At 38.1% G+C, this 27,904-nt stretch overlaps 1 protein-coding gene across 2 annotated transcripts; it reads left to right on the forward strand.

Annotated features, from left to right (window-relative positions):
- Positions 1–230: 230 nt before the first annotated feature.
- On the forward strand, positions 231–27,877 carry GDPD1 (glycerophosphodiester phosphodiesterase domain containing 1). 2 transcript variants are annotated; one of them, XM_080679848.1, is made up of 10 exons: positions 231–527; positions 7,858–7,900; positions 11,455–11,590; positions 12,368–12,413; positions 16,355–16,473; positions 16,988–17,077; positions 21,579–21,712; positions 25,043–25,102; positions 26,147–26,198; positions 26,594–27,877. In XM_080679848.1, the coding sequence occupies exons 1-10, from the start codon at positions 386–388 to the stop codon at positions 26,714–26,716; spliced, it is 945 nt and encodes a 314-aa protein (XP_080535974.1). In that variant the 5' UTR covers positions 231–385; the 3' UTR covers positions 26,717–27,877. The 2 variants fall into 2 exon arrangements, with proteins under 2 accessions (XP_080535974.1, XP_080535973.1); XM_080679847.1 differs by lacking the exon at positions 231–527 and adding an exon at positions 7,308–7,439 and having other exon boundaries at positions 26,594–27,870.
- Positions 27,878–27,904: the final 27 nt, after the last annotated feature.

The following is a 27,904-nucleotide window of genomic DNA, read 5'->3' on the forward strand; positions in this document are numbered from 1 at the left end:
GAGCAGAGGCTAAGACGCACGGTGGGATCATTCCTTTTTTACGTGGATTTTCAAATTATGCCAGGTCCTTTCTGCCCGAGTGACGGCGAAGGCATTGTCAGGTTTCCAAGCTTTCGCCGCAGTGTGGAGCTGCTTCTGACCACAAAGACAGGTCCTGGGCCGGCGCCTTCCCTGCACCGGCGCGGAGCGCGCCTGCGTGCCGCAGCCCCTTTGTTGCTGGGGCTCGGGCCGGCTGCGCCTGCGTGGTGGGCGGGCGCGAACAAGTGCGCGCTGCGCCGCAGGCACCGGCTGGGGGCGAGCTGGCCCGGAGCCGCCGCTGTCCTCGCGACCGCCGCAGTGGAGTTCAGAGGGCCTGGCGGCGGGGGACTTCCCACACTTAGCCGAGATGTCGTCCACCGCGGCTTACTACCTTCTCTCCACCCTGGGAGGGTACTTGGTGACCTCATTCTTGTTGCTTAAGTACCCGACTTTGCTGCACCAGAGAAAGAAACAGCGGTTCCTCAGTAAACACATCTCTCACCGCGGAGGTGAGGGGGTCCCGGAACCCGATGGCGGAAATGGGGGGGCCTTTTTGTTGTGTTCCCCCCCCTCCCCTTAGGTCCTTCGGAGCTCCGCAAAAGGCTGGCGGGTGGAAATACGCCCAGAGTTTGAGGAAGAATGGGGATGGGTGAATAGGGGGCTCCCCCGGAGGTGAAGGCGATGTGGAGGGGAGGTCTCCTGGGGGCAGGAAGGGGGTCTTGAGACAAAGCCAAGGTGAGGATTTCTTGGGTGCAGCGATGTCGGGATTCTCAGGAGGAGGCGGGACCCGGGTGAGAATGGGGTAGACGGAGAGTTTCTCAGCGGACGCGAGAAGGGTCGCGTAGCCAGGCACTAAGGGGGGCGGGGGGAGCCGGAAGGCTGCGGGGGGGGGGGGGGCGGGAACGGGCTGCTCCCAGGGAGCCGGGGGGAGCCTGTGGGGAGATCCTGGGCCGCAGTTTTCAGGGCTGAGGAACGCGGGAACCTGGAGCGTGCTGCCGCCCTGGTGTTGCAGACCCTGGGCCAGCCCCACCCCACCCCACCCCCACCCAGAGCGTGATAATTAGTGAGAGAGGGAAGCCGGGTCCCTGAGCCAGGTACCCTTTCCAGGGGCACCTTTAGCGCTTGGGCCGGGCTGGGACGGGAACGGGAACGTCCAGGTGCCCCAGTCTGCAAACCTGTGGGGTTTTTTAAAGCCCCACCCACACCCCAGCAATGACACGTGGATTTCCAAAAGGTGAAAAGATGATTTTGTTCATGACGGGACGGTATTGTTTAAAGAAAGCAAAAAGTTTCTTTTGGAAAGATGTCTTGCTAGAAGGAGACTAGATAGTCCACGCTCTGATTTCCCAGACAGCAGTCACAGCAGGTCCAATCTTTGCCTCTTCATTATTCAGTATTAAGTGTCTATTTCATTTGAAGTATGATGTATAAAATGTCGTCAAATTGGATTATTTCAATCAACGTTAACTCTTCTTTAGAAATGAATGTAAAACTAGGTGAAAATTGCTTGGAATTTGTAGCCTAATACTTAAAATGGTAAATTTCTAGATTTATAGTCTAAAACTTGTCTTACTACCATCACTCCTTTTCTAACAAGAACTGGCCAGGAATAAGGTTTTTTTGTTTTGTTTTGTTTTTTAAACATTTTATTGATTTTTTACAGAGGGGAAGGGAGAGAGGAATAGAGAGTTAGGAACATCGATGAGAGAGAAACATCGATCAGCTGCCTTCTGCACACACCCCACTGGTCATGTGCCGGCAACCAAGGTACATGCCTTTGACCGGAATCGAACCTGGGACTCTTGAGTCCGCAGGTTGACGCTCTAGCCACTGAGCCAAACCAGTTAAGGCAGGAATAAGGTTTTAAATGTCACAGAAATACATTAGCATTCATCTGTATAATTTTATCAGTTACACATAGTACTAAAGACTAACTTCCATGGTTATGCTAGTCTCCCACTCATGAAAAGTATCAAAGGGTTTCAGGGGTCACCTGCTAAATGCCATGTTATTTCTCATTTGATTTATCTGCATTTTAATAAATGCATAGTTCATCTATAAAATGTACATGTAACTGCTAATACGCCTTCAACCATTAAAGCCCCAAACCAACTTTTAGTGTTTAAGTTGTTGCTGTAGAAGCAATTTTCAGTGGTGATAGTCCTATTCTGGGGATGGACAGTACACACTGCAATTGTGTTTACTGATTTTCAAAAAGTGTGCTTGCTTAAAACCCAGACCAAAACAAAACTAGATCCTCTAAAAAGCTCTCTAATCTGTCATTATGGGTGATCTAAATTTTATTTTAGAAGAAATAATCTTGTTAAAATATCTGCAGGCTCAAAATCTGTTTTACTCTGCTTGTATGCTGGGCTAAAGCACTGTAGTGAGTTTCAGTGTGTTAGTGGCTTCATATGCTTTTGTGTGGAGCATCTACACCAAATAATACAGTTGAGTCCAGAGTGATAGAGGAGGTATTTATTTTAAACACACACACACACACACACACACACTTTGTAACTCAAGATACTATGTTTCTGGAAAATAATAGACTGGGAAGGAGTCTCCTTGCTTGCTTTTTTTTTTTTTTTCTTGGACACTGATAACAGCAATCAGTAGTCTCTCTGTGCATATGACGTAACATTTGGGCTAATACTATAATTGCCCTAACGACAAATACCTGATATTTCATATAAACCAGATGTATAACCATTCTGAGACTGAAATATTGATAGCTATATTTGTTTAAAGTATATACACCTGAATTGCTGTAACTTGGAACTCTTAATGTGTACTATATTATGTCTGCTATAAAAGCATTTTCCTGAGTCAGATGCTGGACCTACCACTAATTAACCTTGGGAATAAGCCTGAGTTTTCCTTATCTATAAATGGAAAGCATTTGCCTTGCTTCTCTTTGAGTTGTTAGAGGACTAGGTACATAGAAAGCACTCTGAAAATTTGTAAAATTGAAAATATAAGCATAGATATAGGGGATCCACATTTGCATTTTGCAATAGAACTTCGAGTTGATTATGAAGATTGAGATCACCCTATACTTACGTTTTCAAAGTTTTAATGAACACTTTTGTCTTTTTTAACATTGTCCTTGAAAGGGGCTGTCTTGGAAATTAAATGCTGTAGGCTTGTTTTGCTCTTACCTCTTTAAAGCATACATTGTATTACATTATATTGTAATAGGATATATTAATACATCAGCTTCCATTACTAGGCCAAGTTTTAGATTTTATTAATTTTGTCTCTAACCTCTAGTACAGATACTAATATATAATTAAAATAATAGCTTATTGCCTGCTAATTATCTACTACATGTTAGATACTTTCCATGTGTTTCTTAAATTTATTTGACCAAGAGCACATTTTATAACTACAATGTATTGATGAAACATCAACAGAACCAAAGATATACCCTTTGGATTAAATGGAGAGCAAGCAGTATAATCAAGGGCCATTTTCTTAATTCCTTTATGAAATTATGGGTTTTTTTGTTTTTTGTTTTTTTTAAATATATTTTATTGATTTTTTACAGAGAGGAAGGAAGAGGGATAGATAGTCAGAAACATCGATGAGAGAGAAACATCGATCAGTTGCCTCTTGCACACCTCCTACTGGGGATGTGCCCGCAACCAAGTTACATGCCCCCGACCGGAATCGAACCTGGGACCTTTCAGTCCGCAGGCTGACGCTCTATCCACTGAGCCAAACCGGTTTTGGCTGAAATTATGGGTTTTGTTATTATTTTTCCCATTGTAAAAGTAACTCATGTTCATTATAGGAAACTTGGAAATATGGAAATGAGAAGAGAAAAAAATAACTCCTAAACTTTACTATCTGGACATTTTAAAGTATATCTTTTAAGTACATATTGTCCTGTATTTGGAATTATATGGTATATATATTTATTTCAGATAGAGATAGGATAGCAGGGAAATAACATACTTTAATACTCTCTAATCTGTCTCTATGAGCCAATTGAATTAAGCAACAGGCTTAAAAAAAAAAAGTCTAGCCCTAGCCAGTTTGGCTCAATGGATAGAGCATCGGCCTGCGGACTCAAGGGTCCCGGTTCGATTCCGGTCAAGGGCATGTACTTCGGTTGTGCAGGAGGCAGCTGATCATTGTTTCTCTCTCATCGATGTTTCTAACTCTCTATGCCTCTCCCTTCCTCTCTGTAAAAAATCAATAAAATATATTTTTTTAAAAAGAAGTCTACTTACTAGGAATTAATGGTCAAAGAATTTTTAAAATTCAACTGATCAAATCTTTTTTTAATGTCTTTTAATTAAAAAAAAATTTTTTTTTGAGAGAGAGAGAAAGGAGACGGGCGAGAGAGATAGAAACATCAATAAGAAACATCAGCCCTAACCGGTTTGGCTCAGTGGATAGAGCATCGGCCTGCGGACTCAAGGGTCCCAGGTTCAATTCCAGTCAAGGGCATGTACCTTGGTTGCAAGCACATACCCAGTAGGAGGTATGCAGGAGGCAGCTGATCGATGTTTCTCTCTCACCGATGTTTCTAACTCTCTATTCCTCTCCCTTCCTCTCTGTAAAAAATGAATAAAATATATTTTTTAAAAAAGAAACATCAACCGGCTGTCTCCTGCATGCCCCCTCCTGGGGATCAAGCCTGCAACCTGGGCATGTACCCTGACCAGGAATCGAACCAGTGACCTCTTGGTGCATGGGTCAATGACATTTAACCAGAGCCACACCAGCTGGACCAACTGATCAAATCTTAACCTTTCCTTCTAATTTTTCACCCTTGCAATTAAGCAAGAGTACTGTCACAGTCTGGCCATGTTGCCACAGATTGATTTAACAGGTGATAAGTTTGAGGGTAGAGATCGCTTTTGGGCCATGGCTGATGTGGGTCAGTTTGTTGAGCACTGAAAGGTCGCCAGTTCGATTCCTGGTCAGGGCACATACCCAGGTTGCTGGTTCGATGCCGGGTGGGTCGTGGTGCGTGAGGAAGGCAACCGATCGCTGTTTCTCTCTCCTCCTCTCCCTTTCTCTAAAATCATAAAATAAATTTTTAAAAATAAGGTGGAAAGAAAGTATCTCCATTCCTTCAAAAAAAAGGAATTTCATGAGAGAAGTGCTAACACCAAATAATTCTTTGGAGAGGAATGACATACTCTTAGTTACTCTCTAGGCTTTCCCCATATGAATCTAATAAGTAATTTGTCCCATGCACCAGAAGATCTCTGGTTTGATCCCCAGTCAGGGCACATACAAGTATCAACCAGTGAATGCATAAATAAGTGGAACAACTAATTGATCTCACTCTCCCTTCTTCTTTCTCTAAAATCAATAAATAAGAAAAACTGGCAGTTTCACTTAAGAATATCTTTGATGTATTAGTAAAAATTATTAATGTTATTAAATTTCAACCTTCAACTATACATATTCTGTGTGACATAATTAGAGATAGTCACTTTTGCTGCATACCAAAGTATGATGATGGTTGTCTTGAGAAAAAGCACTTGTGCAGTCATTTGACTTGTGAGCTGAATTTACCTTTTACCCCCACAGAACACCGTTTTTACTTAAAAAAACTGACAACTGGTTATGGATACTTGAATATTCAGCAGATATGTTCTTGAAAATTAATAAAGTGTATCTCTCATTAGCAAAAAAAAATAACCTAGCTGCCTTCTATGAAGGTAGTGCCAATGATTAATTTGAACTTTTAAGCAAAAATTAGAATTTTGAAAACTAGCATCCGTCACTGTGAGCTTGATAGCTTTCCAATTCTCAAAGATTCTCCTAATGAGATCAGATGTTAACAAATGAGATTTAAAAATATATATTTTATAATGATATGTGTCAGCATTTAGAAGATTAGCATAGTTCAGTGAATCGGTATTTTCCAAAAGATTACTGGATGATATCATAAAGCCATGAATGGGTGAAAAATCCATTCAAAGTTCACAATGGACCAGTGGGTTTTTATGTAATAGAGTATGAAAAGGACATTTATGTGGTTCAGATTCCACATTGCAACGAACTTATAAAACTACCCCTTGTTGAATTCAGGTACATGTTAAGCAGATATAAGAATCTAGCTGCCTTCTCTTAAGCCAGACATTAAAGAGATTTGCAAAAATGTAAAACAGTACTACTCTTCTCATTAAATTTTTTGGAAGATAGTTATTTTTCATAAAATATATGTTAGCATGAAATGGGTTTACTCTTTCAAATAAATAAATTTTTTAGACGTCAGTTTCTGAAGCTCTTTGAGGTAGTCAGTAAAGGAGTCCTGAGACCAAAATGGCTGGGAACTGCCCGTTTGATGACCTCTTGTCTGTAATAATCTTTGTAATCTGAAGCGACAAGAAAGACTTTCATGGAAGAGTTGCAAAGTGAATTCATTCTGGAATTAATGTTAAGAAACATTGGGAGGCAGTGGTGAAGAGAAAGTCCCAGGCATATGGCATGAGCTTAAGACTTTGATTCTTCCCTCTATTTTAAAAGTAGTGCATATTCATTGTAGAGTGTTTGTCAAGTATAGAAGAATGCGTATTAAAAAAGAAATAATTTGTATTCTGACTAAATGGATAACTGTTATTAATTTGCTTTGTTAAATTAAACCACTCACTGCTTATTGTGCCAAAAAGCAAGGACATGTTTAACAGGACACGGCAGTCAGCTTGAAGGAGCCAGTGATGTTGACTTTGGTCATTTGGTTAACGTGGTTTCTGAGAGACTTTTCCACTGGGAAGTTACTCCTTTCTTCTCTGTAATAGCATTTCTGTAGGGAGGTACTTTGAAACTACATAAATAGGCATTCCTCATCAAACTTTCCATTTATTAAAATAGACTGAGAATTTCCTATTTTATCCAGTAGTTTAAAATTTGTTATTATCATTCGTTTGATGCTAACGTTGTTTCAGGTTTGGCTGGTGAAAATGCCTTCAAATTGGCTTCAGAATTCTTTCAACTTCCTTGGTTGTTGTTTTTTGGGTTTTTTTTTTTGTTTTTTGTTGTTTTTTGAGACAACAAGCCGTCACTAGTTTACTTAACAATAACCATTTTAGCACTCCAGTTTTTTTCTGTAATATTTTAGAATGCTTTGTTCTTGAAATATTGGTTATCTGACTATAACATATTTCCATAGTTTTTGATTAAAACAGACACCAGCTGGATGTTTTAAAGTCATTTAACCTCAAAACAGCACTTACTTTTGAAAAAAACTATAATCTCCATATTTACTTCATCTGTTTTCTATTATGCAACAACTCTAGTAACCATTACCCTCATTCTTATAGGTAAGAAAGCTCAGTCTAACAGAGATTAGGTAACTTTCCCAAGGTAACACAAACATCAAATAGATTTTAGAAGAAAGATCAGAACTCCGGAGTCCCATTCTCAACTACTATAGTATCCTGCTTTCAGCCAAGGTGATTAAAGTACAGTCACTTGTCTTAAGTAATTAATGGGGAAGGAAGGAGATAGGTAATAACTTATCCTATAATATGATAAATGCATGGTAGAGAGGTGCATAAGGGACTATGTAAATACAGAAGAGAGATATTGTAACTCTGCGTGGGGAGGTGTATAGGTACCAAGTCCTCTTCTGTCTTTCCTCTATGACAAGCAGATATGACAGTTTACAAATCATGTTTAGGTGCTCTCACACTTCTGTGTTGTTGTGTCTGTGTTTTGATCTTCGATTCTTCCTGGTACAGCTGAAAAATAAAGATACCATTATACTCTTTAGAACATTTGTGAAGATGTATCTTATTAAAATGAATTTATAGAAAAATGAAATGTTCAGAGTATATAAGTAAATGAAGTTTACATTTAATGTTTTTACAGGTGCTGGAGAAAATTTGGAGAATACAATGGCAGCATTTCAGCAGTAAGTATATGAAAGATTTACAGTTTATCTTTAAAGTGATGATGATTCACAAAATGAAGATAGTATACATGTCGCATCCACTTGTGAATAATATAGTTGTTTCTATATTACTAAAATTGCTTTTTTATGCAGTTAGTCTCCAGTGTTACAAATAGTGTGTCTGGCTTCTGCATAACTGAAGAAACTACATCAGAGTTTGGGGAATCAAAAGATACTATAGTTCCAAAGTTGAAAGAAGACATTTATAACAAGGAACATACTGTGTGTAATGCTAATTAGTCTTGGAGAGAAAGAGAAAAGTAGAAAATGAAACAACTGTTACACTGGCTGCTGTTTATGAATAGGATTATGTGTCTACCCAGGAATTCTCGTACAGACCTGAACCCATAATCTAATCTAAAACAGGGAATGTGAGAAGTTAAACCCCATGAAAGACATTATCTATATTGATTTTTTCTTATGTAATTTTAAAACCATTTTTATGTATATAAAGACAGCTAAGAAATCAGGAAAACTTGGCTTATGTTTTGGTCCTGCTTGTCATCATTCAAAGACATTTTAGAGATTATTTTTCCTGTTACCAGGTCCAAAGGTATGCTTTTCCACATTTTAGTTTCATTTAAATCCTATCCCCCTGAATTTGTCATGGCTTACTTTTCCTGTTCTATAATATGATGCCTTTTAACTATAATCTCAAGAGTCTCTTACATATTTAAAGTGCATACTCTTTCCTCTTGTCATAAACTGTAAAACAGAATAATTTAAATTATTTTTTCTACTGAGATTATATTTCTAGCTAGCTATAGCTAAATATGTGTATAATTTCATGTGTACAGTTTCCACTGAGATACACCCCACACACATATTTAGTTACACACTTCGTAAAGCATATATATTATGATATGTAGGTGAAGATGAGAAGATAGATATTAGAGGAAGTATAAATAGTTGGTGTGGGAAGCCAGGTTAAGATTAACCAGAAAATTGAAAAGATACCAGGACAAGAAGAGCTATAATTTGGCAGAGAGGAAGAATGTGAAATGTTTGAGATTAAGATGTGAGGATATGTAGACCAGGTATGTCTAGGAAATTGTAAGGACCTTAAGACTGTATTGTAGTGGGGCTGAAGAAATAATTAGGACTGACAAAGAGAAATAAATGCATCTCACAGTTTATAAAAAGTTCTTTAATTTGGTTTATCAAATGCTTTCAATAACATTTTAAGTTATGAATATAGCTCTTCAGTAATTTCTTGGGAGCAAGCATCTTTTCCTCATTGCTCTCTCAATCTCTAACATAAAGTGTATGTTAGCATGAAATGGGTTTACTCTTATTTTCAAATAAATAAATTTTTTAGACGTCAGTTTCTGAAGCTCTTTGAGGTAGTCAGTAAGAGTCCTGAGACCAAAATGGCTGGGAACTGCCCGTTTGATGACCTCTTGTCTGTAATAATCTTTGTAATCTGAAGCGACAAGAAAGACTTTCATGGAAGAGTTGCAAAGTGAATTCATTCTGGAATTAATGTTAAGAAACATTGGGAGGCAGTGGTGAAGAGAAAGTCCCAGGCATATGGCATGAGCTTAAGACTTTGATTCTTCCCTCTATTTTAAAAGTAGTGCATATTCATTGTAGAGTGTTTGTCAAGTATAGAAGAATGCATATTAGAAAAGAAATCATTTGTGTTCTGACCAAATGGATAACTTATTAATTTGCTTTGTTAAATTAAACCACTCACTGCTTATTGTGCCAAAAAGGAAGGACATGAACAGGACACGGCAGTCAGCTTGAAGGAGCCAGTGATGTTGACTTTGGTCATTTGGTTAAAGTGGTTTCTGAGAGACTTTTCCACTGGGAAGTTACTCCTTTCTTCTTTGTAATTAATAAGTGTTTTTGTAGGGAGGTACTTTGAAACTACATAAATAAGCATTCCTCATCAAACTTTCCCTAACACCTAGCTCTGGTGCTAACTCTTACTAGTTGCTTACTGAATGAGATATAGAATGGGGTACTCAAGAACAAAGCAGAATATTAGCAGAAGACAGGATGAAGAAGATAGAACCCCATCCATAATAAACATAGAACCAAAGACTAAGGGATTATATTACACACACACACACACACACACACACACACACACACACACACACACACACACAGAGTCACTAAGCCCTTGAGTATGTAAAATCTGGTTCTTAAGAGTTAATAAAACTAGGTTATTAAACCAGGCTGTCTTTGTAAATACCCACAGGACAATTTGATCCCTATGGTATTAACATGAATGGTAAGAGAAAGAAACAAATTGTATTAGCAATAGCTGGAAGTATAAGTTGGCAGACAAAGTAATTTATTAGTGACCTGATTCTTACAATATTTTTTAGACTATCTAGTTAATATAATACCAATTATCTCATCAATGAAGTGGGAATGATAATACAACTTCAATATTGTGAGGAATTAATGAAATTCAAATAAATTCCTTAACAAAATTCCTGTTGTAAATTGTATGCATAGCTTCTGTGGAGTTTCAAGTAATTTCACATCTTCTTTTATAGCTAGAGTTTTAATTTCTTTTTCTAGAAAGTTGAAGCCTGGCTTCCCTAACTTTTTTCAGTGTTTGTCATCAACTTCTCAGAAATTTTGCTACAAAATAACTGGTGTTTCAATTAATGTAGATGCATACTACTGTTATTTATGGTAATTTCTGAAGGCCAAAGTGATAAAAAAAAATTGCTTGCTATGTTCTAGCTATTTGTATATCAAATTGGGATAATTTATTAGGATAACTTATAAATTGTCCTAAGTATACTTGCTATTGCTCTAAATTTTTATTTATTATCTTGTTATTAAGAGATAAGCATATGCCTGGCCAGTGTGGCTCAGTGGTTGAGCATCAAGCCATGCACCGAGAGGTCACTGGTTTGATTCCTGGTCAGGGTACATGCCCAGTTTGCCTGGCTCCATCCCCAGCAGTGGGGCATGCAGGAAGTAGCTGATTGATGTTTCTCTTTCTACCTCTCCCTTCCTCTCTAAATATTATATAACAACAATATTTAAGGAAATTAAAAAATACAGAAAAATAATCTACCAACCTGAAAGCTGTTTTTGTTTATTACGTCTTTTTGGATTTCACTTTTACAGATTTGTGGCTCCAACAAAGATATAGTTGGCAAACAAATATTCTCTTTTAAAGTTGAGAATTTAATGCTCAGGAGAAAAAAGTTCCTTTCAAAATATTATTGCTCATTGACAATGTATCTGGTCACCCAAGAGCTCTGGTGGAGATATACACTGAGTTTCATGTTTTCTTTTTTTTTAGATATATTTTTATTGATTTCTTTCCATTCTATTGGGTTGACAGAAGTTAGGATAGCTAGTTATGGAAAGACAACATGCTTCTCTTCTTCTGAGTTCCTTTAGAATATTTTCACATCAGTAAATCATAATAGATGACAGTGTTGAGAAATTTTAATATTATGGATTTTTAATTTTTTGCTGTTTGATTTATAATTACAAATTTAAGTTTCAGAATGTCATTATTCTTTGTATTTCTTCAGTGCAGTTACCATTGGAACTGATATGCTGGAATTGGACTGTCATATCACAAAAGATGAGCAAGTTGTTGTGTCACATGATGAGAATCTAAAGAGATCAACTGGGGTCAATGTAAACATCTCAGATCTCAAATACTGTGTAAGTATAAAAATGCATGATAAACTAATATCTAGTAGATCTTGGGCCGTAACGTTTTTAAAAACAGTGAATGCCAGATAAATAATAAAATAATAAAAAATAAATGACAGTGGTTAAATAATGAATGTCAAAGGAAATTTTAAAAAACTATTCTGAGTTTCAATAAAGATTTACTCACTATGTACATATATAGAGTCTTATTTTTGTAAGTAATTTAACAAAATTACCAAAGTCCTCAAATGTAAAACTACTAGAGTTCAATTCCTTGAAGTATTCTTTAATTTATCTTATTTGGATTAAATATATAAATTAGTTTTACTCTTACAGTATGGGAAAGAACGCTTTAAAAATCTGGTTTTAGTAGTAAATCCCGATAAATAGAAGGAAAAATGCTGTTTTACCACCTAAAGAAAACTTATGTTAATAGGATACTACCTTATTGAATATCCTGTATGTTTTTTATATAGTTGTGATCCTGCTGTTTATTATATATAGTATTTTTTAATATTTTGACATGATACGCATTTTCTGAACTTTTTGTTTTTAATGTACTTTAGAACAGTTATAGGTTTACTGCAAAATTGAGCAAGAAAGTATAGAGAATTCTTGCTTTTGGAGCAAGAATTGAATTGCTTTTGGAGATGTTCTGCTACAGGGTACCTTATATATGTAGTGTTTTGTTCTATTATTTTTTGAAGAAGCAAATATTTATGTCTTAATGTAAGACATTAAAATACTGATTTTTTGATAGCTAACTCTTTTCAATATCTTTTAAAGGAACTCCCACCTTACCTTGGCAAACTGGATGTCACGTTTCAAAGAGGTAATATTTCCCATTTGCAACTTAAACATTAACATTAAAGTGTATTCATTTATGTTGAGAATTAGATATATAGGCGTGTTCTCTTGTCATAGTAAGTTCCAGCTAAAAGTACTGCCCTCAAAACATTCTCTCAGGCGTAATCTGAAATCTTGACCCTGAAAAGATGAAGTCCAGAGATTTAATTAGCTCATTCTACTAAAATTATATATAGTTCATTTAAGCCAAATACTAATGACAAGAAACCCATATATTACTAGGGACACTTTGTACCTCTAAAGTTTCTAGTTCAGGAATACTATAACTTATAGTAATCATAAGTCAATAAATGAAAATAAATTGAAGGGACCCCTTTCAGATCCTTACTAATTGTCTCACATTTGATTCTATGTCATTCAGGTGCTCCATATTTTAAATTTTAAAGAGAATTCTGTTTCTCAAATAAATCATCCAGTCCAGCCAGTGTGGTTCAGTGGTTGAACATCGATCTATGAACCAGGAGGTCATGGTTTAATTCCCAGTCAGGGCAAATGCCTGGATTGCCGGCTTGGTCCCTCGTGGGGGTTGTGCAGGAGGCAACTGATCAGTGATTCTCTCTCATTATTGACTAGAGGCCCGGTGCATGAAAATTCATGCACTGGAGTGGGGGGCGTCCCTCAGCCTGGCCTGCCCCCCTCTCACAGTCTGGGAGCCCTCAGGGGCAGGAGGTGGTCCAGCGATCAGGGGAAGGTGACGCCCCCATCACACCTCTGCTACTGCCACTGCCGGTAGTGCAAACCTCGGCTGGCCCTGGTTACCTGAGCCTCGGGCGGCCCTGGGCGGCTGGGCAGCTGACATCTGAGGCTTGCCTGTGCCTCTGGGCTGCTGGGAGGCTGAGGGTGGGTCCAGCCACACCGTGCACCTGCCGCCGTGCCCCCTCCCACCCACCCCCCACCCCGGCTGGGCTGAAAGGACACTGCGACTCTGGTGGGGCTGAGGGGACTGGGTGCCGCCATCTTGTGGCTATGGGCGCCACCATCTTTGTGACTGTCAATTTGCATATTCCCTCTTTATTAGGTAGGATGTTTCTCTCTCCTCCCTTCCTCTCTGAAATCAATAAAAATATATAAATAAGTAAATAAAAACCATACTTTTCCTAGCCATCTTCACTTTTCAATTAGCAGCATAACAGCTTTCTTTCCTTTGAGGGAGCATATCTTACAAAGAAACATGTTCCTTGGCCCCAATTTGTTAGTTATGTTAGAATGGAAAATACACCTTGAGATACAGGTTGCTGAGCAGGTATAGTCTCCCGCACTATCACAATTCAGCCTTGTGCTTTGAATGATTCAAATGTAACTCAGTAAAGCTATGAGATGCTATAGGTTATGGTCCATGGTATGGCTTGGATATACTTAAAACTTTGGTTAAATGTCAAGGATCTATTGATATTAATTTTCAAAAAGAACTGTTAACTACTCAGTGAGCTAGATTTAAAATTGGTCAGTAAAATTTCTCTTTGGGAAAATTTAGAAAGGCAAATAAAAATTAGAAAACTGTTTAAATTAGCTATCTCTGAGTGATATTTAGATCTGATGTTTGTTGGTTTTTGCATTCCAGGTAAGTATCATTATGCTGTGTTGGTTTGAGGAAATATCTTTCTCATTCTTGTAACTAGTAGGATTATACTTGCCAAGCTTTTCTAATAGTTGTGTCAATTGTGAACTTGTGAAAGGAGAATTTCATGGGTGGGGAGTAGGGGTGGGCTAGAAGGGGTCAATTTGGGGCAAAAGGGGACCTATGTAATATTTTCAACAATAAAGATTTAAAAATAATAATAATAAAATACAATTTTTTAAGTAAAAGAAAATTTCAGAAGTGAAGTTTTTCCCGTTTTTCCCTTTGTAGAGCAAAGCCAAAGCCTCATAAAAATGAGAAGATCATTTGAGTAAAAAAAATGTTTTAATTTTTTCTGGTTTGTATACCTCCCTCATAAAGTCATAAAACTTTTGAATGTGAAGAGACCTTTGAGACTGTCTGTCTGTTCCTGTTATAGATAAAGAAAGAGGCCAAAGATGTAAATTATGGTTATACAGTCAGTAAATGACAAAGCTAGGACTTAATCTAGGTTTTCTCCTCACCAGGCCAGTATTTAGCTACACCATATTGCTTGTCCATCTGGAGAAAATAAACCTCAGGAAATACAAAGAAATGTAAAGAATGATTGAAATCCTCTTTTAATTTTTTCATGACTCAATTTTCTTTGAATTGAGTTGCACTCAACACATTACTAAAGTAGCGTGTATTTCTCTTGCCTAAACATATTATTCTCAACATCTGAAAAATTCAGTGATGATAACAGAGCAGAACTTTAGAAACAATCTCAGTAACCACTGATAGGCTATAGAGAAGAAAAAAACTTTACCTACCTTTCTAGATACTCAGCTGAGACTCTGTAACAAAAGAGAGATTAATACGAGGAAAACAAGCAGAAGTGTATTAATATTTTTGTCTCATGGGAGAGACTCAGAGATGGCTAGAACCTGAGTTTATATAGCATTTTAACAAAACAATAATGTATTTTTAGAGAAGTGACAAGCAAAGGAAAAGGACTTTGAATTTTTAGGGTGGCTAATTGTGGGAATGTACATATGTGGGACAATAATGGAAGATAAAGGCTAGTCACTTTGTTATATAGAGTCCTCTGGTGCTGATAAGGGTCTATGGTTGTGGATGATTAATTTTTGTACAAATGTAAGTCTTGTTTTAAAGCAAAAAGGGGAGGGGCAGAGAGCCCTTCTTGTATCTGCTTCTCCTCCATTGCCTTCAGTTAGAAATAATCCTTATACCAAGCGGCGTATTTTGGAGTGGCAGACACTGCTACCTTTCAAGGGAAATGGTTAAACGAAAGTAATTAAATTGATATATGGCTATTCAATGGAATATTTTTAAAACTTTAAAATAATAATTGTAGTCCTGGCTGGTGTGGGTCGGGGATTAGAGCATTGTCCCGCACACTGAAGGGTCGTGGGTTCGATTCCCGGTCAAAGGCATGTTAACCGGGTTCCAGGTTCCTTCCCTGTCCCAGTGTGGGCACATGCAGGAGGCAACCAATCAATGTGTCTGTGTCTCTCACATCAATGTTTCTCTTCCCCCCGAACCCCCACCCCGCCTCCACTCTCTCTAAAAAAATAATAATAATAATGGAAAAATACCGTCAGGTGAGGATTAACCAAAAATAATAATAATTGTAGAATTAGATCGGTGGATAATATCAATGTCAGTATCATGGTTATGATAATGTATTACAGTTTTGCAAGGTCACCATTGGGGAACCTTGGTAAAGGGTGCACAGATATCTATTATCTCTTACAACTTCACGTAAATCCAGTTATCTCAAAAGGTTTAATGAGCCCTAGCTGGTTTGGCTCAGTGGATAGAGTGTCAGCCTGCAGACTGAAGGGTCCCGGATTCAATTCTGGTCAAGGACACATGCTCGGGTTGCAGGTTCCATCCCCAGTTGGGGAAGGGGGTGGTGCAGGAGGCAGCCGATCAATGATTCTCTCTCATCATTGATGTTTCTATCTCTCTCCCCCTCTCCCTTCCTCTCTGAAATCAATTAAAAAAATATTTTTTTAAAGTTTAATGAAAAAACTTAAAACATAATTATAAATACAGTGTATTAACATGCAATATTTTTTTTTTACTTACATAAAAAGATCAGGTTAAATATGTAGGTATACTATAACTATTAAATTATGCATAGGGGGGAAAAAGAGTAAAGAAAGTATACCAAATGGTCACAATGGTTATATCTAAATTGTTGCATTTATATAATTTTTCTTCTTTTTTTTTTATGCTTTTCATCATTTTGTAAATGTCCTATTATGACTACTACTTTATCTCTTCTAATCATCAAAAAAATGTTATCTTTTAAAAATCATTTAAAAATCTTGCTTTCTTAGCATGCCAATGTGAAGGAAAAGATAACCGAATTCCATTATTGAAGGAAGTTTTTGAGGCCTTTCCTAACACTCCAATTAACATCGACATCAAAGTCAACAACAGTGTGCTGATTAAGAAGGTACTTAAGGCATTGCCTCCTCTGAATGTGTTGCATGCATCCAATTTCACAAACTAATAAGGCTAGAATAGGTGGCTGAATAGACTGATAATGTGCAAGGAAATGTGATGCTCTGGGGCCAGTGTTGTTTTAAATAATGCCCTGGTAAAAGAGATCACTTTACTGTAGGAAAGCCTGTTTTCAAAGTTGTCATGTCTCAGTCATGGATAAAAGTGAGCTCCTGTGAGCCAATAGTTCTGGCATTTATATAATTAACTTCTAGTTTAACTTGTTTCATTTTTAGTTAGTGCATATCTAATTATTAAGTAGTTGTATTCTATTAGATAAGTGATATAATGGTAAAATGTAACTAATTTCTTATATTTTATAAAATAATCTTAATTTATACATCATTTCTTCCAAGATTTTGTACTATTCACTGGCAGATAGTCAGTTATAACCCATTTTTTAAATAAAATAATGTAAGTGGATTTACAGTAGGCACATACATAAAAATATGAATTTTCACTTACAGGTTTCAGAGTTGGTGAAACAATACAGACGAGAACACATAACAGTATGGGGTAATGCCAATTATGAAATTGTAGGAAAGTGCTACAAAGAGGTAATTCTTTCAAAAATGATACAGAATGGCCTTTGTTGTTATGTATCTATAAATGGTAAGTTATTATAGTAATATTTTTTTAATATGAAGACCAGTGGTACTGGGTGAAAGCAACTAACCAGAGTTTGCTAATAGAGGTAATGGATTTATAGATAATGGATTTCATAGAGATAATGGACCTTGCAATTAAAGTTCAAAATAATTGGACTGGTTTACAGGATTGTCACCTTTTGGGGCAGCTAAGTTAAGGGTATATAGGACTCTATTATGTTTTTTACAACCTCCTGTGAAACTATAATTATTTCAGAATAAAAAGTTCACTTTTGATCCAGAATCACAGAACTTTTCCTTTGATTCATATATTTTTTCTAGAAGCCTCTGACTTTCTGTCATTTTATTTGTTTAGGTAGGTAGGTAGGTAGGTAGTTGGGTTTTTTTGTTTTTAGTTTCCTGTCATTTTAGAATTTAAAAACTTCCAAGCTTTCAACAGTAATTTTCTTTTGTTTGTTTTATTTTATTTTTTTCTTTCTTTTTTTTTTTTTTAAATAAATCTTTATTCAGATTATTACAATTATTTCTCCTTTTTCCCCCATAGCTCCCCTCCAGCCATTTCCCACCCCACCTTCTGCCCTTACCTACCCCCCACTGTCCTCATCCATAGGTGTATGATTTTTGTCCAGTCTCTTTATGAACCCCCCCATACCCCTTTCCCCCTGAGAATTATCAGTCCACTCCCTTTCTATGCCCCTGATTCTATTATAATCACCAGATTATTCTGTTCCTCAGGTTTTTAATTCACTTGATTTTTAGGTTCACTTGTTGATAGATATGTATTTGTTGTTCATAATTTTTATCTTTACTTTTTTCTTCTTCCTCTTCTTTAAGAATACCTTTCAGCATTTCATATAATACTGGTTTGGTGGTGATGAACTCCTTTAGCTTTTTCTTGTCTGTGAAACTCTTTATCTGCCCTTCAATTCTGAATGATAGCTTTGCTGGGTAGAGTAATCTTGGTTGTAGGTTCTTGCTATTCATCACATTGAAAATTTCTTGCCACTCCCGTCTGGCCTGCATAGTTTCCGTTGAAAAGTCAGCTGACAGTCGTATGGGTGCTCCCCTGTAGGTAACTAACTGTTTTTCTCTTGCTGCTTTTAATATTCTCTCTTTGTCTTTTGCTCTTGGCATTTTAATTATGATGTGTCTTGGTGTAGTCCTCTTTGGATTCCTTTTGTTTGGGGTTCTGTGGGCTTCCTGGACTTGTAAGTCTATTTCTTTCACCAGGTGGGGGAAGTTTTCGGTCATTATTTCTTCAAATAGGTTTTCAGTATTTTGCTCTCTTCTTCTGGCACCCCCATAATTCTGATGTTGGTACGCTTGAAGTTGTTCCAGAGTCTTCTTACATTATCTTCAACTTTTTGGATTTTTTTTTTTGCTTTTTGCTTTTTCGGTTGAGTGTTTTTTGCTTCTTTGTATTTCAATTCTTTGACTTGATTTTTGTGTTCCTCTTGTCTGTTTTTGGGTCTCTGTATAATATTTTTTATTTCAGTCAGTGTATGTTTAATTTCTAGTTGGTCCTTTTTCATCTCTTCGAGGGTCTCGTTATATTTATCGGCCTTTTCTAGGATATTCTTAAAAAGCCTTATAACCGTGGTTTTAAATTCTATATCCAGTCGTTTGTTTTCCTCCATTTCTTTCGTTTGTGATCTGATTCTTAGACGCCGCATTTTCACTGCTTCCCTGAGTTGGTAGATTTGTGTGCTAGGTTTCCAATTTGGCCCAGTGGGTCTGCCTCCCCAGTTAACCTGAGGTGGACACTCTTGGTGCACACCTTTGTGGACTGTGTGTACAGCCTTGTTGTAATTAAGTCTTTATTGTTGTTGGTATCACTGGGAAGAATTGACCTCCAGGCCAGTTGGCTGTAAGGATCAGCTGTGTCTATGCTGGGAGAAGTCCGGTGCTGGAGACAGCCTTATAGGATTAGACTTGCCAAATTGCAATAGCCTCTGTGCTCAGCTTGGATGGGGTGGAGTCTCAGTCTTGGCTTCCCATCAGCCTTGCCCTTGCGAGCACGTGTGTGCCTTCAGTCCTCTGCCTTCCCGGCTCCCGATTCTCCGCCCGAGAGTCCAGACTCCCCCCACAAGAGCGTGGGTCTCCGGGGGCTCGCCTGGAACTGGGGTTCACTGCAGTCAGAACTGGGGCTCACTTCAGTCAGAACTGGTGTTCAGTGCCGTCAGGAGCCTCTGACTCCCTTCTGCTAGGGAAAGCCTGTGGCAGCCTCCGCAGCCTTTGTGCGCACTGGCGCGAGCGGACTTTCAGTCTTCCGCCTTCCCCGGCTCCCGAGTCTCCGCCCGAGAGTCCAGACTCCCCCCACAAGAGCGTGGGTCCCCGGGGGCTCGCCTGGAACTGGGGTTCACTGCAGTCAGAACTGGGGCTCACTTCAGTCAGAACTGGGGTTTTGTGCCGTCAGGAGCCTCTCACTCCCTTCCGCTAGGGAAAGCCTGTGGCAGCCTCCGCAGCCTTTGTGCGCACTGGCGCGAGCGGACTTTCAGTCTTCCGCCTTCCCCGGCTCCCGAGTCTCCGCCCGAGAGTCCAGATTCCCCCCACAAGAGCGTGGGTCCCCAGGGGCTCGCCCGGAATAGGTGTTCAGTGCAGTCAGAACTGGGGTTCAATGCGGTCGGGGGCTCCCTTCCCCCTTCCGCCAGAGAAAGCCAGCCAGGCACTCCGCCGCCCTTCCTCTCTGCGCGCACAAAGACCCTTTGCGGTACCTCCAATTCTCTGTGAGCTTTTCTCCTTCCTTCTAGTTGTAGAATTTTCACTCAGTCAGCTTTCCTGCGGTTCTGGATGGTGTCCGTTCTGTCTTTTAGTTGTAGTTTTGAAATTGTTGTGCGAGGCAGCAGTTTAGGTGTTTACCTATGCCGCCATCTTGGTTTCTCCTCGATTTTTTTCTTTCAACAGTAATTTTCAAACATCAAATAAGATTGTGTCAATAGTATTTGTCATTCATATTATGAACATGCTGTATATAATTGTCATGCATCTTTTATAATTCTTAAAATGTGATTTACAAGAATTTTACATTAGACCTTTAGTTCCCAGATGCTAGAAACTAAAAAAAAAAGAGGGCTATACACTGGTGATGGGAAAACATGTGGCACTATTCTTACTTAATGGTTTTTTGTTTTTTGTTTGTGTTTTTTTTCAGAGAAGAAGGGAGAGGGAGAGAGAGAAACATCAATGATGAGAGAAAAATTCATTGATCGGCTGCAACCCAGGCATGTGCCTGACCAGGAATTGAACCATGACCTCCTGGTTCATAGATCAGTGCTCAACCATTGAGCCATGCCAGCTGAATAATGCAGTGGTTCTTCACCTTGGCTGTATGTTGGAATTACCTGAACAGTTACAAAAACTACTGATGCCTGGGTCCCATCCCAGATTTTCTCATTTAAAAATCATGGGGGCCTGGTCAGCATGGCTCAGTGGTTGAGCGTCAGCCTATGAATTAGGAGGTCATGGTTCGATTCCCAGTCAGACCACATGCCCACGTTGTGGGCTCGATCCCCAGTGTGGGGCGTACAGGAGGCAGCTGATCAATGATTCTCTCTCATCATTGTTGTTTCTATCTCTCTCTCCCTCTCCCTTCCTCTCTGAAATCAATAAAAATATATTTAAAAAACAAAACAAAACATGGGGTGTGGCCAGTTGTTATGCCAGTGGTATACCAGTTCCCTCCCCACCTCTCCCATTAGCAGCCTCGTATGACTCTCCAGAAGTACCAGTTACTGTACTGTTTTTAGTTCTCTGGTTCCAAAGTTGCATAAATTTTGAGTTTCAGCCCCTAATTCTATTTCCTCGTAAGTTCTGTTATTCTTAGGGTCTGAATTTGCAGAAATCAAGGTTTTTCAGGGACTTGTATATTAAGTTGCAGCTGACACACCTGTATATATAAATAAGCTGAAAATACTACAAAGCAGCATTCAAACATAGGGGAAAAGAAATCCTCAAACTTATTTACTCTATTTTTTAGAAAATAAAGAGGTGGGTAATTTAGAGCTACTATTTAAAATAAATTACTTTTTTACATGTTTTTTTCCCCCAACGTATTACTTTTATACAAAAAACTCAAATGTAGCTCAGCTGGTATGCTTGGTGGTTAGGGCATTGGCCCGTGCACCAAAGGGTCTCAGGCTCGATTCACAGTCAAGAGCACACACCTGGGTTGCAGGTTCGATCCACGCCCTGGTCAGGGCACATGCAAGAGGCAATCAGTTGATGCGTCTCTCTCACATGGATGTTTCACAGTCTCTCTATCTTTCTCTGTCTCTCTTTCTGTCTCTCTCCCTCCCTATCACTCTCTCTAAAAAAATTAATGGAAAAAGTACCCTCTAGTGAGAATTGACCCCCCAAAAAAAGATAGAGTCTTGGGAAATGTTGAGGATTGTGAAATTAATCCTCTATTTGAGCAGTTGCAAAGTAACATAATATTGTTTGTGTCTTTTAGAATTCAGATATTCCCATTCTCTTCAGTGTACAACGTGTTCTGCTCATTCTTGGCCTGTTCTTCACTGGTCTCTTGCCCTTTGTGCCCATTCGAGAACAGTTTTTTGAAATCCCAATGCCTTCTATCATATTGAAGTAAGTGGTTACCTGTTTTCATCAATTATCAATTACAGGAAGACTAAGATAGAGCTCATTAATATAAATATTAATGATAAAGAATAGATTGCTATAGTTATTTCCATGTTTTATTAGCTGACCTATATTAACAGTGCTTTTTGCCATAAGACATTCTCTAAAACGAATAATACTAGCAAAGGGTTATAAGTATTTAATCTGGGCCCATTTCACATAACAATGACTTTCTGTGCCTGTGTATTCAGAAGTCAGATAAAAAGAATTGAACTTAATTGTTGAAGTTTAATAATTCTCTTATTCTAACATCTAGTAGCAATTGCCCTCCAACTTCCCTTCTTCCTACTTCATTGACAACTATACGAAGCTGAAACTCCATTAAACTTGAAATTCACCACTAGTATTAATACATTTAGGAAGAAAAACAGCCACCCCCACAACAACCCAAAAGAAACCTCTGGAGATAGGAGAAAGAAAATGATAGAATTTGTTTATATAAGGTATTTCTATGTATGCATAACTTCTCTACAGGGTACAAAGCCTTGCTTTTCACACACTAATTTACTACAAAGGAAAAAATATATAAAACAATTAGTGCCTGACAAATAATAAGCACTCAATAAATGATAGCTTTTATTGTTAAATTATCTTTATCATTATTATTAAAGACAGATAGTTTCATCTCCTGCACCCTCAGAATGTGATTTCTAGCTATAAATCCTTTCTAATAAGAGTAATATGCAAATTAACCATCACTCTGCTACCCCCACAAGCCACGCCCATGAGCCAGTCAGGAGTTAGTATGCAAATTAACCCAACCAAGATGGCTGCAGCCATGGAGAGAGCAGGAGGGAGGCTTGGGTTTCCCTGGCGATGGAGGAAGCCAAGCTTTCTGCACACCCTGGCTGGCCCAGGCCTCCGCTTAAGGCTACAAAGTTTCAATTATAGAAGATACATAAATCCCAACAGAAATGGCTGCCGCCAGGGAGCGAGCAGAAGGCTTGGCTCCACTCCAGGCTACAAAGTTTCAATTGTAGAAGATAAATAAACCCCAGATACCAGGGCCTACGCTTGGGTCGGCAGGGGGCGTGGCCAGCCTGCAAACCACCACAGGCCCCTCGCCCAGGCCGCCCCACGCCCCAAGGGAACCCCCACCCTGATCCAGGACACCCTTCGGAGCAAACCAGCTGGCCCCCACCCGTGCACCAGGCCTCTATCCTATCTAATAAAAGAGTAATATGCAGATTGACCATCACTCCAACACACAAGATGGCTACCCCCATGTGGTCAAAGATCCTGACCCCATGTGGACACAAGATGGCCAGCAGGGGAGGGCAGTTGGGAGTGACCAGGCCTGCAGGGGAGGGCAATTAGGAGTGACCAGGCCAGCAGAAGAGGAAAGTTGGGGGTGACCAGGCCTGCAGGGGAGCAGTTAGACATCAATCAGGCTGGCAGGGGAGTGGTTAGGGGGTGATCAGGCTGGAAGGCAGAAGCGGTTAGGGGCAGGCAGGTGAGCAGTTGGGAGCCAGCAGTCCTGGATTGTGAGAGGGATCCCAGATTGGAGAGGGCGCAGGCTGGGCTGAGGGACATCCCCCCCCCCCATGCACAAATTTTGTGCACCGGGCCTCTAGTTTATAATAACTGAATCATCACAAAGGAATTCAGAGTTCCTGGGAGATCATTTAAATGTGATTTCACCTGCATGAAAACTTTTTTCATTCTCCAAACAGAATTTTTTTATAAACCAAGCTGAGCCGGGCTTGTATTGCTCAGTGGTTGAGCATCAGCCTCTGAACCAGGAGGTCGAGGTTTGATTCCCAGTCAGGGTACATGCCCAGTTGTGGACTAGTGTGGGGCATGCAGGCAGCAGCCAATCAATGATTCTCTCTCATCATTGATGTTTTCTCTCTCCCTTTCCCTTCCTCCCTGAAGTCAATAAGAAATATTTATTAAAAAACAGCAACAAGCTGAATATTAGTCACTAACCATTAGAGAATATTGGTAAGAAAAGGAATTTGGTCAGTACCCTTGTATTCAGCATCTATGTTTCATACCAGTTTGAGTTACTTAGTGATGAGCATTTTTATCTGTTCCTAGTTATATTTATTAGCGATCTTTGTGGCTATTTCTCAGGTAAAACAACAGAAATCACTACTTGTTTACAAAGAAATAATTTTCATTGCTAAATTAAAATGATTCCTAACCATTTATTCCTAGTGTACTTAGTTTTCTCTGGCCTGGAATGAACTCTTGAGCTCTCTAGATTATCTCTATGTGTTCCTTTTAGAAGCTAATATTGAAATACAGACATGAAAAAACTGCATAGAATTAATCTTTTCTCTAAAGAGTGATTATGGATTAAGACATGGGTAAAACATTATGTTGTATGCTTTAATTTTTGGGGTTCTTTTATGGGAGACAATGGGAACTTCCTAAGACAACATAATAATTTGTGTTTAGTGAGGTAATTTAGTATTTGAGGTATTAAATCCCTGAGATTCCTGAAATAGCAACCAGGACTTCCCACCTTGGCTAGAGTTAGGGAAAAAAGGATTTTATTTAGAGAGCTTCTAAATAAAAACTGAATTTAGAGAGAAAGAGCAAAATGAATTTAAGGGTGGGGACTCAGGATTATACTAAGAGTGTTGATAGGTGGCTTTAGAAAGAAAACAAGAAATGAAGATCTGGGGAGATAGAGAATCACTATGTGCTGTTAAACGTAGAAAGAAACTGAGAAATCTTCATAGTAGAGAGGCTCATCAGAGATTCCCTGTGGTCACAACCAAAGTTATTAACACAGGTAGTGGTGCTGCTCTGGACATCAATAAGACTGAAGAAGAAACAGCACAGGTCTAAAAGTCGTGTGCTCTTTCAATAGCAAAAATAATTAAAAAGTACAGGGCCTAGATCTTCAAACATTGAGAGGGAAAGAAAAAAAATGCTTTTATAGGGTTGTGGTTTTTTTTGGTCTCATTTTTACCCCAAATAACTTAATCTATAGTAAAGTTTGGTTGTGTGTTTTAAGTCTACTATATACTAAATCATAGCAGACGAAGCAAGAGAAAGTGGCTTCACCAAAATAAGAAGAGACATGAGCCCTAGGCACTCAGGGTCTCTAGAAAGATAACTTTTTTTAAACCTTTCAGTCGTGGTTGTAAAAAGCCTGGAATCAGTGGAAAATAGAGAATCCAAATGGGCTTTATTTTAATTTATGTTTGTCCTTTTAGGAATATTTTTTTAGTACACACTAAGTATAAGGCACTTTCTGTTTCTGAACTTTTTTTATTGTATCACACTGTGTTTCTAATTTATTCAAATTTTATTTTGTCTCAGGTTAAAAGAACCACACAAAATGTCCAAAAGTCAGAAGTTTCTCATCTGGCTTTCTGATATGTAAGAATTTTTGTTTCTTGATATACAAGTTAGAGTTTTAGCTATATCTATTAAATACTGTGCTCAAATTTAGTGTGATCTTTCGACATGTAATTTGTAACAAGGATGTGTTGAGTATCAACTATACAAATGAATGTGTATGAATCATTTAGAATTAGTTTAATTACTAGTCAGAAAGCCTTAGGAGGAATTTAGGGAGATAATCTCATTCAACTTGAACACAACCCACCCAAAGTTAAATTATTTACTTGGGGTTATCTAGCTAGTTAGTAGCATTCTAATAAACATAAACGGAATAGAAATTAGATGTAGTCCTAGCTGGTTTGGCTCAATGGATAGAGCATCAGCCTGCAGACTGAAGGGTCCCATTCTGGTCAAGGGAAACATGCCTGGATTGTGGGCTTGATCCCCAGTAGGGGACATGCAGGAGGCAGCCAATCAATGATTGTCTCTCATCATTGATGTTTCTATCTTTCTTCCCCTCTCCCTTCCTCTCTGAAATCAATAAAGATGTATTTTTTAAAAAGAAAGAAATTAGATGTAAAGCTTTTCAGTACAATAGTTCCCATCTTGCTCAAGTGATTTGTATTCTAAAAGTTCACTTTTAGTTGGTTATTTTGAGCTTAAAAAAATTTTTTTTCCCTATATATAGATAGTGTAATTAATGACATTAGGTTTCTAAGAGAGCTCACAAAAGATTAATCCATTCTGTAAATGAATTATGATGTTATAGAACTTGACCCAAGTTTGCCGTCTTATTTTAACTTGCAAATTTAGGAATACAGACTCCAGTGAGCTGCTCCAGTAAGAATGGGTCTCTTGAGGATCTAGTGGCAGCAAGGAGTAGAAAGTCGGTTCTGGTTGTTCACTAGCCAGCAGTGAAAAGAGATCCAGCAGTTAAGATATAAATGCATCCATAGCCCCGGTTATTATTTGAGGCCATTGCTTAAAACTCTAAATTAGGACTAAGTTAGGACTAAGGACTAATTTTAGTCCTTCCTAAGGCTAAGAATTACCTAAATCGGTTCTGCTTTTCTCTTCTAGTTTATTAATGAGAAAAGCTTTGTTTGACCACCTTACTGCCCGAGGCATTCAGGTAAGTTTCTGGAATGATGTATTTTTGGAAACAGACTAGTTTACCAGTTTAACACAAGTATAAGGAACAGGAACTTTTAACTGACTTAATTTAGTCCCAACTCTGATGATGATGCTTGACTGGTTGACATATGAAGATCTTAAGTTCTGCCTTACAGTGAACAAGAAAGCATTGGCATTTCAGTAACTACAAGTCCACTTATGTAGAGGTAAGAGTAGCTAAAGGCAGAGGGGTAGGTCAGTGCATAGTTAATGAGCAAAGTGGAATTTTTTAAACTAAGGGTCCAATTATTTCTTAAAATTGCAGATAAATGCTATTATAAAAATAATTTTCTTTTTAAAATAATTTTCTATGTTAACATTTGTTCTCATACTTCTCATGCTTCTAATTTTCAGGTATATATTTGGGTATTAAATGAAGAACAAGAATACAAAAGAGCTTTTGATTTGGGAGCAACTGGGGTGATGACAGATTATCCAACAAAGCTTAAGAATTTTTTACACAGTTTTTCAGCATAGAAAAGGAAGTATTCAGAAGCATTCAAAGAAACCATGAAAAGACCTAAGGGGAAAAAAATTTCATTATCATTTTCCTAAGCCATTTTCAGAATGGTAAAAGGTTTAATCAGTTAAGTTTTTATTACCTCATTTTTAAGCTGCCTGAGAATGTAGAAACTCTATATTGTATATTTATTTTAAACAATATTGCATATTTTGCATTTGTAAATAGTTTATTTAGAAAGATTATTGATCAAGATTTCTGTATATGATTATATAATTATAAGTAATTCTGAAATCAAAAGACTATTGGATAACTTGATAATTTCACTGGAATAAGGCCAGCTCATTAGTAAAACAAAACTATTAAAGGCCACTATAGCTATTTTGGGTTGTCTTGTTATTTCTAGCTACATCTTAGTTGGTGGGGAAAAATACAGTGGAAGGAGAGCTTGGAAATCATTGATGTGGTTACCTGACAAGTTGTACATGTTAACAGAAGGCACATTCAAAGAATTAACTGGAAGTTTATTACTTGATCAGAAATAAAATCTGTAGACTGAATTAGATTTCATAGTTGCTGTTGTTAATGGGGACATTCTATTTGGAATCCTCTTCAGGTGTGTAACATGTCCTTTTTCTTTTTTGGGGGGTTAAATATTAAAACTAGACTTACCAATTGTAAATTAAGACAAGATCCAAATAGTCATATTTTTATGTGTCCTGTAAAGAAATTTAAATTTTCCATTTTGGGCAATGACTAAGTGGGCCTACATCTAGATTTTAAGTAACATCTTGAATCCTAATCACATGAAACTGATGAAAGTACATATCATTTGTTAATACTTGTGGTATAAACTACCTGTTCCTGATCTTTAAGAATGTATTCTTCTGAGTATTAATGTGGAAATGAAATTTTCCAAAGCACTACCCATCACTTTCTCTGCTTTTCTGATGTGACCTCATATAAATCTGTTTCTGATTTTATTGACTAATTTTCATGATCTCTTTGGGAGATTAATGTAATCTGGATTAATAAGTATCTTTTACCTAGATCACATCTCTCATTTAGAGTTTGCCAGTTTACAGCTAAGAGGGATGACCAGACTCTCACTTATCCCTGGATGATATAAGTAACATTTGCCTTTTTTGTTTATACCGAAATAAAGTTTTCCAAGAACAAAATAAGGGTCCTTCATTGTTTGTTTG

This window comes from Plecotus auritus (genome assembly GCF_963455305.1).
Source record: "Plecotus auritus genome assembly, chromosome: 7".
Classification (NCBI taxonomy): domain Eukaryota; kingdom Metazoa; phylum Chordata; class Mammalia; order Chiroptera; family Vespertilionidae; genus Plecotus; species Plecotus auritus.